This window comes from Diplotaxodon limnothrissa, linkage group LG6 (assembly GCF_057381915.1).
Source record: "Diplotaxodon limnothrissa isolate DT_005_m linkage group LG6, D_limnothrissa_male_GT1.1, whole genome shotgun sequence".
In the NCBI taxonomy this organism is placed as follows: domain Eukaryota; kingdom Metazoa; phylum Chordata; class Actinopteri; order Cichliformes; family Cichlidae; genus Diplotaxodon; species Diplotaxodon limnothrissa.
In genome coordinates, this window is record NC_140601.1 from 2,194,643 (window position 1) to 2,209,860 (window position 15,218).

A 15,218-nucleotide genomic window follows, 5' to 3' on the forward strand; every position below is an offset into this window, starting at 1 on the left:
GTGGATGCAAGACGAAACAGGAGTCGCACACCTTTGCTTTATAACTGTGCGTGCACTTTTTATTTGTATTCACTGCTCTCGTGTGAATCTATCTATGGTCTGTTTCGTGTGTGAGAGTCAGAGACAGGAAAAGGAATGACCAGAAAAAAAACACAGAAATAGAATATACGACAATACAAGTCTAGCTAAACCGAGCACTGAGAATGACTGGAAAACAGTGAGCGAAAGGAAAAGACAAAACCTAAAACGAAATGGAGTTAACCAAAAATATGTTATAAAGCAGAGTGTGAAGTCATTGTATTCTGGGACAGTAAGGCCTTTATTGTTCTTTAGCAGGAGTTACCTTTATATCCTGAGAATAGGAGAGGGCACGAGGGAGAGAGGGAGGAAAATTAGGGAGAAAAGTAAAGTGAAACAAAACCAGCACTGCCAAATATTTAGTCTGTGATCGATAAATGAAGATGGCAACCAAAGGAAGAGGAGGCAGGGAGGAAGAGCTAGGATCACAGCAATGAAATGATAAAGAAAGAAGTTGAACCACAGCAGTGTAAATACGTCATTCACATGTTAGATCTCAGAAGAGAGAAGAAGGACAAAGCTAATGACAATGCAACAGCTGTCATGTTGTACACAACGTAGCTTCTGTTAATAAATACAACTGGTTTTATACTGACAAACTATCTGGTGCAGGTTACCAACCTTCTGTAAGAGGATCGAGCAGCTGTCACCACAGCCTGTGCTGCTGTTCCTCTAAACTACTAGATTAAGGTCTTTAAAGCAGGAGGTGTAGCATAGTTTAGTGCACGATAAAGCATGTGCAGCCACAGAGATGAAGAAATGAACAAAATGCAAAAGTGCCAAAACAGTAGTTGGTTCCAAAAGTGAGCCATGACTCCCCTGGCCTCTTTAAAGCCACTGATGGACCTAGAATTTTGTCGCCTTGTTCTTGAGTTGGGTGTCCGTGCTGTCCGCCTGCCCACTCGCCCGGTGGGGTGACGACAACAGCCCATCAGCCTTTTATAGCTGAGGTGTGCAAACAAAGTTCTGCACTGCAGGTTTAATGTTACTTAACATGGCAGCCCGGGCGAGGTGTCGTCACTGATTTCTACAACTGATTCGATTCAGTTTAGGCTCAGACAGTCAGAAGTATTATGGATATGTACTGATAAATGATCATAATTATTATGTTTCTAACTATGTATACAAACAAAGCTGACACTGTGAGACTTCAGAGGTGTGAACATCACAGCAGATGTGTTTGTGTCAAAGCAACTGAGGATAAAACATGAAGGAGATTTTCCTGGCCGGGCTTTTATAGCAGATGAGCCATGAATCGACATGCGAACATTACCTGACGCTGCTGAGGTTTGATTAGAGACGCAGCTGAGAGTTTTACAATTTGGTATAATTTTAAAAAGTTTGCATTTCTTTGGTATTGAACGCCAGAAATGAGGCTTTCTAGTCGGAGGTCAAATGGAAAAAGCCGCGTTGACAGCGCTGAACACAGCGGCAGACTGATGCGTAAAAAGCAGCGAATAATGCAGAAAACAGATTTTATGGTAAACTGGTCTCTGAGTACACTGAGAGAGAGAGCTGTGCAGGAAGTGTGAGTTTATCCTGGTGGAAGCGAAACAGCAAAAGTAAGAAGGAAATAAATGACAATGTCTTGAAAACATGAAGCTACTTTTGATCTTGTTCTGCTGCTGGTTCAGTGAATTGTGGTCAGAGTGACGAAACCTGCAGCTTCAGAATCTGCCGGCGTTCAGCACACGACTGCGTTCACGTCTTTGATCGTTTGCTGCTTTAGCTGTTTGGTGGAAACAGTTTTGTGAGCTTTAAGCTGAGATTCTGGCGTTTCTGGCAAAATACATTTAAAAATCACTTCAGACTTGAATAGAATAGAATAGAATTCAACTTTATTGTCATTGCACATGCACAGGTACAGGGCAACGAAATGCAGTTTGCATCCATCCAGAAGTGCTTTAGTGATATAGATATATTACAATATATATTAGCAATAATAGTCGCTTTGTTTAAACTAAAATCGTTTGGAATCGGGAAATCGATTTTTTAAACGCACTTCTAGTCAGAGGCCCAAATCAGAGCTGCAGGAAATTAACTGTTAATTAAAATTTGGGTCCAAAACACACTTTCACCTTTCAGCTAATACTAGCAGCTCAGGTGTTGGAGAAATTGTACTTACTCCTGGACAAATGTTTTTACCGTTAACTTTTTTCCATGAAGGAATTCAATGTTTTGTGAAGATTGAATCAGAACAGCGTCATGCTGGCAGATAGATAATCAAAACTGGGCTGACTCAGCAGGACCCTGTTTTAAAGAGATGCCTTTTCAGGCTGAAACTGGAGGCTGCATGAAGAGGTTTCACAGAGTTTGTTATATATATAAAACCCTGGAAACATGCCTGCAGAGCACGAGAATCAATACACAGAGCTGGAAGCAGATTTTAGGGAGAAACAATTTTGAAACTGGTTAAAAGAAACATAACTGTGGTTTTAGAAAATCATTCAGTGTAATTGTAAGAGTTAATACTGTGCAGGGTAGAGGCCTAAAACTCAGAGAATCAGTTGCTCGAGTCCTGCCAGGAAGCTATTTACTTCCTTAGCCTGCCACGCTCTGGGTTATCATCTCTGGAGAACTCCTTGACCTATCTCAGGTTAAACGCTGCTGGTTCCTGCTCGGTCACTTCATCTTCTTGCCCCAGCAGCCAACAGAAACGTCGACTTAGAGAATCCCTCCAGAAACAGTAACGATCCAAAAACGATCGTATATAACCACAATCACTTTGGTGGCTGATACTGCATTGCTATCCTAGAGCTCTGCCTCTGGAATATTTACAGATTTAATCTGTAAATATTCTTGGAATAACAGAATATTACTTAAAATAACACTGAAATTAAAATTGTACTTCTAATGATATGATTGCCTTGTGTAAACTAAAGTACGACTTACATCTTTAACGCAAAAGGCAATTGTGTGAGTCAAATTACAGCTGCTTAAATTCAGTGACAGTTATGAGAACATTTGACTGTGTAGCAAATACACGTGGACAGGACAAAGGAGGAAGCAGCTCACAGGAAGACCAGCAGTAAAGACACAGCAGATTTCTCTAATATTGGCTCCCTGTTAAATCCAGAATTCAGGCCCCATCTGATCTTAATGACCTTGTAGTACCATATCACCCTATTAGAGCACTTCGCTCTCGCTCTGCAGGCCTACTTGTTGTTCCTAGAGTATTTAAAAGTAGAATGGGAGGCAGAGCCTTCAGTTTTCAGGCCCCTCTTCTGTGGAACCAGCTTCCAGTTTGGATTCAGGAGACAGACACTATCTCTACTTTCAAGATTAGGCTTCAAACTTTCCTTTTTGCTAAAGCATATAGTTAGGGCTGGACCAGGTGACCCTGAATCCTCCCTTAGTTATGCTGCCGGGGGATTCCCATGATGCATTGAGTTTTTCCTTTCCAGTCACCTTCCTCACTCACTATGTGTTAATAGACCTCTCTGCATTGAATCATATCTGTTATTAATCTCTGTCTCTCTTCCACAGCATGTCTTTATCCTGTCTTCCTTCTCTCACCCCCACCAGTCGCAGCAGATGGCCCCGCCCCTCCCTGAGCCTGGTTCTGCTGGAGGTTTCTTCCTGTTAAAAGGGAGTTTTTCGTTCCCACTGTCACCAAAGTGCCCACAGGGGGTCACATGATTGTTGGGTTTCCTCTGTATGTATTATTGTAGGGTCGACCTTACAGTATAAAGCTCCTTGAGGTGACTGTTGTTGTGATTTGGTGCTGTGTAAATAAAACTGAGGCCAAGATTTCATGGTCTACATCAAAGACATCAATACTGATTTTGCCTGTGCTTGTGTAGGTCCTGTCTGCTCAAAGTAAAATGCTCAGATGGCCCAAGTCACTCAAAGCCAGTATGACATCAGACATGCAGTATCACACAGGGACTGAATACAACAGTAACAGGGAAATGTGTTTCTGTAAGTCAAGCTGTTATTACAGCTCGTGTAAACTGGTTTGATGAATTCGCCCTCTTTGGGGCCCAGCTGTAGCATCCAGTAAATACATCAATAAACTCTATCGCTGGTGCAGCTAAAGTTCAGCTTTAACAAAAAAAGCAAAGGATGAAGAGAGGAAAAGGAAAAAACTCGTGATAACAGTGACAAGAAGAGTTTTTAAAACAGTGTACAGTACCTTTAACTCTAATATCCGGATTGTGAGCTTTAAGAAGACAGGAAAAAGGAAGAAAAAAGACATAAATAAAGAGGATTTAGTTCAGATAGGAGGAAGCAAAGAAAAGAGATCTAACTGAAAGTGACCACGAAGAGCAAACAACGCTTATCAGGACCAATCCAGTTATTTTGTATTGATCGGTTACGATGTCAGGTGTGCTGTTTCCAAGCTGAGATATGAAATCACCCAGTTTCATGAATCTGGAAGCAATTCTTTACATCTCTGCGTTTCTAACATGGATCAACATACGATGCAACTGTAGCGGTTACAGACGATTCCTACCAAGGAACGCTTAACTGATCATCACAGTCATAATCCAGTGTCTGCAGCAGCGATACAAGCAACAGCTGCTCTTTAGTCGACTGGCTCAGTCATGCTGATGTCTAATAAAAAAACAACCGTCTTCACTACTTGCTCAAGTCACTTAGCACATGCCCCGGTAGCTGCATTAGTGTTTTCTCTGAGACTCTCTGGATGTTTTCTGGTCCCTGTTTATTTTTGATCATGGATGCAGATGAAAGATCTTTGTTGCTTCAGTTCTTCTTGAGGACTACACTGATAACTTCCTGTGACTGTGTGCTGGATAGATATTTATAAGACCATAATCTTTCTGGATGTTATTAATTGCAGCGCTGAGCAGATCAAGTGCTGGTAACTAACACCAGCTACAAAAAAGCAGTTACCTAGAGCGATCCTAAGGGGAAATTCTGCTTTGAGCCCAGATTAAGATGTTTTACTGGAAAACAACAAACTAACACAAACATGTACATCCACATTATCAGCAGCATAATTTTCCCTGAGAGCAACCACAAAGATGAGAAACTGTGACAGGCTGGTTAACAATGGCACCGGGACCAATCAGTGAAAAGAGCTCATCTAAGATATCTGTAGTGTTGTTCAAGGCTGTGCGCTACTCTGCTGTGTCCAACTGGATTATTTACGTGTAGTTGTAATGCTAAGTTATGTTGTGTGTGTGCGAGTGTGTGATCCACTCACCAATGTTGCAGTGCTCCCCTGTCCATCCCTGGTCACACTCACACTTCCCGTCTTTACAAACTCCGTTCTTGCTGCACAGTGGGTGGCAGGTCTTTTGGTCACACACACTTCCAGTCCAGCCCTCCTCACAGCGGCATACGCCGCCGTAACACACTCCATGGCTGCCACAGTCCACTTCACACACCTCTGTAACAGTAACAAAGAGAAATTACTTCATCGACTGCAGAACCGATATAAGCACGTGCACGCACACTGATGCACTCTGTTCTTATTTCACCCGCAGCTGCGTCCTGGACTGCACCCTGTGCACGCCAAATGATGTCTTTACGTACAGTGAGGTTCAGGAAAAGCTCAGTACAGATTACTACAAGTCACTGTGTTAATTTGTGTGTTTGAGTGTTGCTTAAATCTCACTCTTGCACTGAAGGAGCTCAGAACGTCTTTATTTTCCTGAAGCTTGGGTTCGCAGCATGCTAGCTGCTCCTGCACAGCTACAGAAAAGTGTCTGCTCAGGGTGCAGCTTCCCGAGGGACATATGTGATCTTTGACCCTGTTGTATACCTGTGTGCATTGGAGATGGATGCCGTGCATCCCGTTCTTGTTTTTTAAAGCTGTTAAAGATGTATGCTGTGCACCACAATCATTGTACTCTGGATAAAGAAAAAAGTGACTTGTTGTAATTTGGTGCTATATAAATAAACTGGATAGAAATGAATTAAATGTGATTGCAACATGTGTATCGTGTGTATGAATATTATTGCATCATTTGCTGCAATTGTAGAGAAAAACATGTGGAAAATGTTGACGGTGAGCATTTTGTAGGTAACACTACTGTGTGTGCTAAGTTTTGTTAAAGAGTTAACAACATTTTCATGCAACATGCTGATTTCTGTAGTACAGGCCAATACTAAGTGATGACAGTCTGACTTTATTTCTCTTTTGGAGTTTGAAAAATAAAATGAAACTTTTTTATTTACCTTAAATCTTCTTGGTTGCATTGCGTCCAGTACTGCAGCGTTCAGGGCACCTCTAACACTGTCGTCTCAAGTAGCTTCTAATTTGTAACTGATTTGGATTTTTTATGGCGGTCACTTCACTTCTAAATCCCCTCATAACACATCTGTACAGTATTCTGGTTTTACACATGCTTCAACAGAAGGTTTCATTCTGAGAAATAAGAATATGAAATGTGGACATAGACAGGTAAACAGTGCACACACCTAAAGAGCAGTCAGCTCCAGTCCAGTTCTGGTCGCAGGCACATGTGCTGGTCTCTGCATTGTAGGTGCCATGGCCTGAACACTGGTCTGGACACATGGCCTTGGTAATTTCACAGCTGGCTCCACCCCAGCCTGGCTGACAGTGACATTCGCCATGAATACACACCCCATGGGCCGAACAGCTGGGGTCAATGCAGTCCACTGGAGGCAGAGAGGAAATTATCAGCACACCAAACAGTACATACAGGACACATGCACACGTTCACGCATCAGCTTTACTGTTGAACTCTTGAGGGCAGTTATCTGGAGCCAGATGCTTAAACTCTTCAACCTTAATTACAAACAGCTTTACATACACTTGTGCATTTCCTCTTTTCTGACTCTAAGTCATGACAGAATTTTATGCACGAGTGCCTCATTTCCACATTAAGCAATGAATGGATGTTTGGCTTCTTTCATTACATGCAACCAGACCCCAGACCAGTAAACATATTTGAGGTGTTTTTGGATAACCGCTCAGCACTGCTCACACATCCACCGCTTTGATCATCGACTCAGTGCAAACACAAAATAATATTATGTGTCGTTTTGTTGGGGTAAACCTACACGGCATCTTTGACATAACTTTTCAGATTAGCAGCTGTAAATAGGCTTAACACACACACACACACACACACACACACACACACACACACACAGACTGCACAGACGCACGCGCACACACACAGTTGCACTTTGAATTAGTGCAGTGCATTGTTTGCATCTTGCTTGTAGCCAGGTATCTGGCTAAAACAGATGCTGTGGAAATGTATTTGCACATCATATTAGAATAAATCAATTAAGCGTTTACAGCTGGGGAAATAATTATTAGATCCCCTGTAGAATTGGTAAGTTTGCTTTTAGTGCAGAGACAGAATATCAACCAAAATTCAGAAAAACACAGTGATGTAAGCATTTGGCTCCCTACCCCTGAATTCTGGCTCGCACAGATGGGCTGTGTGCCCATGTGGCACAGATGTAACAGTAAATTACTTACAGACACTTAAACTTGTGTGTCTAAAGCACACCTGTCCACAAAATCAGTTTCTTCCATTCCGACCGCTCCACCACCGTGGGCAAGACGCACGAGAGACGAGACTGCACCAACCATAAGACCAAGATGGTGGTGAAAAGGTAACAATTATTCCGATTGGAAGAAATAGAAAATGTTTCATCAGTCAATCATCAGTCACTCCGTGCAAGACCTTGGTCTCAGGAGATGAGAGTGAACATGTGGTGGATCAGCCCAAAACTACACAGTTAATGGTCTAATAGCAGTTAGGACCATGGTCACCAGGAACATCATTGGTAACACTGAAATCTTGCAGCACTCGCAGTGTCCCCCTGCTTACAAAGGCACAGGGATAGTTCCACCTTTAGCTTGACCGTGAGAAGGCTTGGGAGAAAATGCTGTGGTCAGATGAAGCCAAAATCCAGCTCTCTGCCGCCAACTCAACCCGCCATGTTTAGAGGAAGAGAAATTACCCAAAGAAGAGCATCCTCATAGGGATGCCTCCCTGAGCAGGGATGTGCTTTCCTCAGCCAGAACGCTAACGTGGGATTGGATGCGTCCTGCAGCATGACAGTTATCAAATGTACCACCAAGGGAACAAAGGGAAGAAACAGAGTGGATGTAGCCAGTCTCCAGACCTCCGTCAAGATCATTTCATATACTTGATAATTACATCGTTCATATAAAGTATTCTTCTACATTTCTGCTTCATATTCGGTCTCTCTTCATTAAATGAGAAATTAAAAACTTTCATTTCAAGTGAGCAAAATTGCAAATTGATCTGTATAAATCTGTTGCAGCTACTGCAGCTGAACGCATGACATTTATAGAGGGATGGAGAGAAAGCTCTTAATACGGGAATGATGTATAGATTGTTTTGCCTTTTAGGGGTTTTACAATATTAATGTAATAATTAAATAATTAGTTTGTCCACAAACACCGGGTAGATCTGTTTTCACCGTTCTTCAAATGAAATCCCCACATGTCCGCGTGGCTACAGTCGAAGCAGTTCATGCTCTGGATTCTAGTTTTGACTGCCGCACACAGGTACTCATCACCATCTGTGCCCATGGCAACACACACTAAGAATATGTCACATTTTTTTATATCACCAGCGAGATTTTATTGAAAATGGTCACAAGGTTCCTCTCTCTGTGACCTGCTTCACAATTTAGCATCTTTAGATGATATTTATTGGATAAAATCTCAGGAAGGAGTTTGATAAAGTACAGGGCAGGAAGTTTGAACAAAAGGACAATTAAATAATTGAATTATTGTAGAGGAAGAGCATTATAGTAAAGAGTCATCCATGGGACTGCCAGGCAGAGAAGCGTGGTTCATCGCTCCACAGAACACCTCTCCACAGCTACAGAGTCCAGTGGAAGTGTGCTTCACTCCACGTGACACATCACTTGGTGATGCAAGGCTTGGATGCATCTGCTCAGCCATGGAAAGCGCACTGTTCTTCAGCTAATCTGAAGGTGACGTGCAGTCACGTGACTGTAGTGCCCGACTCTGCAGAAAGCCTCCTACCACACTCGGTGCTTCAGCGTCCACTGACTCCACTTTGTGAGCTTGTGTAGCGTACCGCTGCATGTGTGAGTCGCTGTCAGTCCCAGTCGATTCCACTTTGTTACTGATGCAGCAGTCGAGCCCCTCTCTACTGTTAGGACTCTTATTCTATCTGCATAGATACCAGCTAATCATGACAACAGATGGAGGCAAAAACAGAAAAGCATAAACCTTTGTCCAGGCGAGAGATGGATCTGCTCTTTCTCAGTTTTATTGTTGAAAACCGAAACTAATGGGAACCAGATGAGGTAACTGTAGCATGTTACTAACGGCTAACAGGGCCTTTTTCCTGAGTATTTGTCAGAGAGTTTGGATATATTAGTCCAAACAGAGTTAAATCTAAGTTAAAAGCATCACAGGTGCCTCTGGCCATGACAGGTCTACACATGATATTTAAGAGTTTAATATTCTGCACAAGTGTGAGACACTATAAGATGATCACATGCAGAAATAACATTAACACCAAAACAACACAAGAGAAATAATAATTAGAATAACAATAGTTTACTGAATGAAAGATTATGTGGAACTTCAGTGCTGTGGTGACACTTTCACACTCTTACCTTCCTCACAGTTCTCTCCCTTATAACCAGTGTTGCAGATGCAGGCGCCCATTATGCAGATACCATGTCCTCCACAGTGGATGTCAATACACTGGTTGGCTGGCACGTCGCACTCGGTACCTTTCCAACCACTGTAGCACTGGCAGCGTCCACGAGAGTACTGACCGTTACCGCTGCACAGCACCGGGCAGGACGCTGCACCAGACACATGCATGAACGGAACAAGTCACACTTACTAAATCACCCAACAAAGGCAGTAAGATAATTGAACCCTCGAGTTCCCATCAAGCTACGTACTGTGTAAACAACTAAGATGGATTAATGTTCAATAAAATGCTATTCAGTTATAAAGCTCGTGCCCTATAAACACTTAGTGTAACTTTTCAATCATTCTTGATTGATTAAGGAGCAGAGCAGCTGAAAACATGCAAAATATTTAAAGTCTTTGTCATGGTCAGTGTCTCCTTTGCTAAAGGTAACGGGGGATCATGCAACAATTGCTTCTTCCCTGTAGGCGAGGCAGGATCGTTTACCTCGAGAGCAGTCGGGCCCCAGGAATCCTGGGAAACAGTGGCAAATCCCCGAGAGACATTCACCGTTTCCATGACAATTGTGAGGACACTCCATAATCGACTCTGATTTAAAGTGGGAGAGAGAGATTATTTAAAGACATACACACACCAAACTGTGTGACTGCTCTTCTGCTATTACCATAGTTACAGCCAATTAGTCCAATCAATGCATCCAATCACCACAACCGCTCTTTCCCTCTCTGCCGTGCTTTTCTTTGCTCCTTTGCTCTAATTAAAACTGCACACACGTGTGCCAGTGAAGGTTTTCACAGCACACTAGTATTACATTAAATATTGGTCTTTTATTGAAAATCACATCCAGCCAATATAGTTGCAGGTCGCTTCAGTCTCACCAGGTTTATCTGCCAAATTCATTTATCGTGCCTGCATTTCCCTAAAAAGCCCATTCAAGGTTTCTAGTATGTTAAACAAAGACAGAATAATCCTTTTTACAGCGCTAACCCTAACAGACGATTATGTAAGTGGTGCATAACCACAACCAGTTTGGTTAAAAAGTAAAACTGGATGAAATGTTGTTGTCATTTACATGTAGATTATATCGTGACTGATGTTCCCTCACAGAAAGTTCTGGGCTTGAATCTGTTAGTCAACTGTCTGTATTTTCACTTCAAACTCATTTTTCGAGATAACTTATCAGGGAATCGAATGCAGCTTTACTCAACGTTGCTTCGAGTTAAGATCGAGTTGTCTGTCACGTTCCAGATAACCATGAGCTCCAGAACCTGCTTTGATGTTTCTCACTATAATTATTGTTGTTATTATTAACAGTAGTAGTAGATTTGAATTTCTGTAACAACAAGCTGGTAGCACATACGTTGAGCACATGCTTTGAAGAGGTGCACTCACTCTTACAGCAACGTCCCAGGAAGAACAAGCATGTCTCACCTATGATGATGGTATTGTAGGAGACTTGTTCTGTGTTTCGTCCATCATTGTAAAACGCCAGGTGCCAGATTCCAGTGTCCAGGTACTGGATGAACCCAGCCTCATGCACATTCACGGAGCGGATATGTCGGGGGCCTCCCTCAGATTCTTCTTCGAAAGAACCGGCTAGACGTATGTGTGCTGCGTCGGTGTCACTCAGTGCTCGTTTGTCTTTCGAAATAAGTCGACTACCATCCAACAGTTCCACAAAGTCATACTGGAAAACAAAAAAGCACAATAATGCAAACATCTTATTTTCCCCAAGGTTTAGCCTAAAGTTTCAGCTATGACAATCTAACCACTGTGCTCTTTGAGATTTAGAGGTGATGCTCAGCATGTCCAGTTTCTGTCACCCTGCACAGTACCTGGATTCTCCTGAAGGGCCAAGGCCTGGCAAGGACAGCAGTGCAGGTCAGTGTGACAATCGAGTGGTCTTTTTTGGCCTCTTACTGGCTTTGTTAGGCAGTGCAGTGAGAACACATCTTACTAGGGAGCATGGTGACCGTAAGGTTTCACATCGCAGAGCTACATTTGGTCAGTCAGCATTTTCCAGCTTGCCGTCTGTGGAGCACACTTCCAACCGAAGTCAAACATCAGACCCTTTACAGTGAAGGTCAAAGTTTAGTTAAAGGCAAATCAGAGCTGTCGTCATTTTAATGAATGATTTTTTGTTGTTGTTTTTTATTTATTTATTGTCTATTAATTGTAGTTGTATCCATGATGTATTTTAGTTTTATGAAAATTTATGTTCTATTGTAAAATATGTGCATTGTGATTGTGACAAGGGACAATGGTTGAAAATGAGCAATAACTCTAAACTTATGTGCGTTACATCAGTTTTGTCACGGTCCAGGGCAGCGGCCGTGTGGAGAGCGGAAGGAGGACTCAAAACGCAGCACTTATTCAGGTGTGAGGGTGATTTATTGATAATATCCAATATAAAGTGGGGATGGTAAAACAGAACTAAGGATGAACTAACTGGGAGAAACTACACAAAGAAATAGCAAACCTGAGCATGAAGGGAGAACAGCAGGGAGAGCACGCAGGGGATTACACCAGGTATGAACACAGACGACGCGACGAGGAGCAGAGGAAATCACACACTATAAGTACACAAAGAGACACTGGGAAATCACACACAGGTGGGGGAAACAGCTGGACCTGATTAACCTGACGAGACAGGGGAACACTAACACCAGGGACCAACAGAGGGAGCACAAACCCAGAACCCAGTGTCTAAAATCCCAAACACAAACCATCCCAAAACAGCCATGAATAATAATGAAAGTAATAACAATAAAGAACATAAACATAAAGTCACTGAGTCATGGCCGCAGGACCATGACAGTACCCCCCCCTCAAGGGCTGGCCCCTGACAGCCACAGAAACACACCACCAGACCCGGGCGGGCGGCAGGGGGCCCAGGACGGAGGGACCGGGCCATGACCAAAACGAAGACCCCAGAGTCCCAAACAGACGTTCACAAAACTCACAGGGGAGCAGAGTCCGAAGCACAGTTCAGGCGGCCGGCCACGAAGAAGGCCGTGGCGGCGCGTAAAGAGTTCGGGAGGCCGTCCACGAAGAAGGCCGTGACGGCGCGCAAAAAGTTCAGGGGGCCGACCGTGCGGAAGGCAACGGCGGCCGCTCAGGCGAAGAGGGTCCGGGGGCCGGCCGTGCGGAAGGCAACGGCGGCCGCTCAGGCGATGGCGGTCCGGGGGCCGGCCGTGCGGAAGGCAACGGCGGCCGCTCAGGCGATGGCGGTCCGGGGGCCGGCCGTGCGGAAGGCAACGGCGGCCAGTCAGGCGACGGCGCCCGGCCAGTAGCCTAGCCAGCGGTCTAGAAAACGGCCGTTTAGCTCCAGACCCAAACGAGGCTGGGCCAGGCGAGGCTGAAGGCACGGAAGCCGGGGCCGCAGTGGGCGAAGATGCTGAAGACGCTGCTGCAGGCGATGGTGCGGATGCTGCAGACACGAAGGCTGGACCAGACGACGCTGAAGCAGAAGCTGAAGCCGGACCAGGCGAGGCTGAAGCTGGAGATGAAACCGGGCCAGGCGTGGATGAAACCGGGCCAGGCGTGGATGAAACCGGGCCAGGCGTGGATGAAACCGGGCCAGGCGTGGATGAAACCGGGCCAGGCGAGGATGAAGCCGGACCAGGCGATGAAGAAGCTGTAGCTGAAGCCGGGCCGGGCGAGGACGAAGCTGTAGCTGAAGCTGGGCCAGGCGAAGCTGACGCTGTAGCTGAAGCTGGGCCAGGTGAGGATGAGGCTGGACCAGAATCAGGCGAGGATGAAGCCGAGGATGAAGCCGGACCAGGCGTGGATGAAACCGGGCCAGGCGTGGATGAAACTGGACCAGACGAGGCTGAAGCTGAAGCTGAAGCTGGGCCAGGTGAGGATGAAGCTGGACCAGAACCAGGCGAGGCTGAAGCTTCAGGCTGAGGCGTGGCAGTAGCAGGTGGTAGCGCTGCAGGTGATGGTACTGCAGGAGGCGGCGCTGCAGCCACAGGTGGAGAAGCAGCCACAGGTGGAGAAGCAGCCACAGGTGGCCGGACGGGATCCTCGGGCCCCCCAGCCGACGTGGCAGTCAGTGTGGCACAAGGCTGGACGGGCTCCTCGGGCCCCCCAGCTAGCGAAGCAGGAGGCTGGACGGGCTCATCGGGCCCCCCAGCGAAAACAGCCGCAGAACCAGTGGGCACCGGGGCCCCCGGCACACATGAAACAAAACCAGTAGGCACGTGGGCCTCTGGCACACATGAAACAAAACCAGTAGGCACGTGGGCCTCTGGCACACATGAAACAAAACCAGTAGGCACGTGGGCCTCTGGCACATATGAAACAAAACCAGTAGGCACGTGGGCCTCCGGCACACATAAGGAGGGCTGCAGCTGCGCAGAGCACTGACAGCCCGGTGCAGTTCACAGCTGGCATCTTGGCCTCCAGGGGTCCAGAGTAAGCTGAGGGCAGTAACCCAGCCTCTGGGGAAGCCCCGGAGTGAGCAATAGTCTCTAATGTAGCCAGCTTTTGAGGAACAGGTCCGTAGTGAAACAGTTTGTCTCCCTGCTCAGAAACAGCGGTGGAAAAACAGTGTGAAAATTGTGGCTTAAGGGAGGCTAATGGTTGAGCTACAGACTGGGAAGCTTGTGGTTGGACACAGAACTGAGCCGGAGAATGGCAATAAAGTCCTGGCTCAGAAGGAGCGGCAGAGACACAGTCTGTCAGTTTTGCAGCGGGTTTGTACACGCCCACTTGGGAAGGATCCGTTACCACGAAGGTAGGTAAGCGATCCGTACAGTCTCCCATCCCGCTCTGAATAGCCCCAGAAAACAAAGTCCCGGAAACTGGGGAAAGCAATGCATCCCGCTGACTCACCGCATCGGGCTGCTCGAAAGTGAATGCAGACGGGGGGTGTAGTCCAAGGTCCAAAAGGAGAAGCTCCCACGGACATAGCGAGCCTAGAAGCCATGGGAGACCGGTCACCAGACGCTGTAGCCGCCTCTCTATAGCGCGCTGGGACTCCCCGCCCGGGTTTTCCAGCCACAGGTCAATAAGCTCCTGTGTGGCATCGATGAGCGTCTCCCGTAGCTCCCTGGACGGGTTAAGCGCTGCTGGGTCCATGTTGTGGTCGCGTCGTACTGTCACGGTCCGGGGCAGCGGCCGTGTGGAGAGCGGAAGGAGGACTCAAAACGCAGCACTTATTCAGGTGTGAGGGTGATTTATTGATAATATCCAATATAAAGTGGGGATGGTAAAACAGAACTAAGGATGAACTAACTGGGAGAAACTACACAAAGAAATAGCAAACCTGAGCATGAAGGGAGAACAGCAGGGAGAGCACGCAGGGGATTACACCAGGTATGAACACAGACGACGCGACGAGGAGCAGAGGAAATCACACACTATAAGTACACAAAGAGACACTGGGAAATCACACACAGGTGGGGGAAACAGCTGGACCTGATTAACCTGACGAGACAGGGGAACACTAACACCAGGGACCAACAGAGGGAGCACAAACCCAGAACCCAGTGTCTAAAATCCCAAACACAA

The 15,218-nt window shown here is 45.7% G+C and overlaps 1 protein-coding gene across 1 annotated transcript in view; it reads right to left on the reverse strand.

Annotated features, from left to right (window-relative positions):
- Positions 1 to 15,218, reverse strand: part of tenm3 (teneurin transmembrane protein 3) — a 184,501-nt gene that overhangs the window by 77,222 nt on the left and 92,061 nt on the right. Inside the window, exons 9-13 of the mRNA XM_085356703.1 lie at positions 11,133 to 11,388; positions 10,188 to 10,289; positions 9,655 to 9,849; positions 6,469 to 6,669; positions 5,249 to 5,434 (exon numbers count right to left, since the gene is read on the reverse strand). Coding sequence (XP_085212829.1) covers positions 5,249 to 5,434; positions 6,469 to 6,669; positions 9,655 to 9,849; positions 10,188 to 10,289; positions 11,133 to 11,388 — 940 coding nt within the window. The remainder of the gene's footprint in view (positions 1 to 5,248; positions 5,435 to 6,468; positions 6,670 to 9,654; positions 9,850 to 10,187; positions 10,290 to 11,132; positions 11,389 to 15,218) is intronic.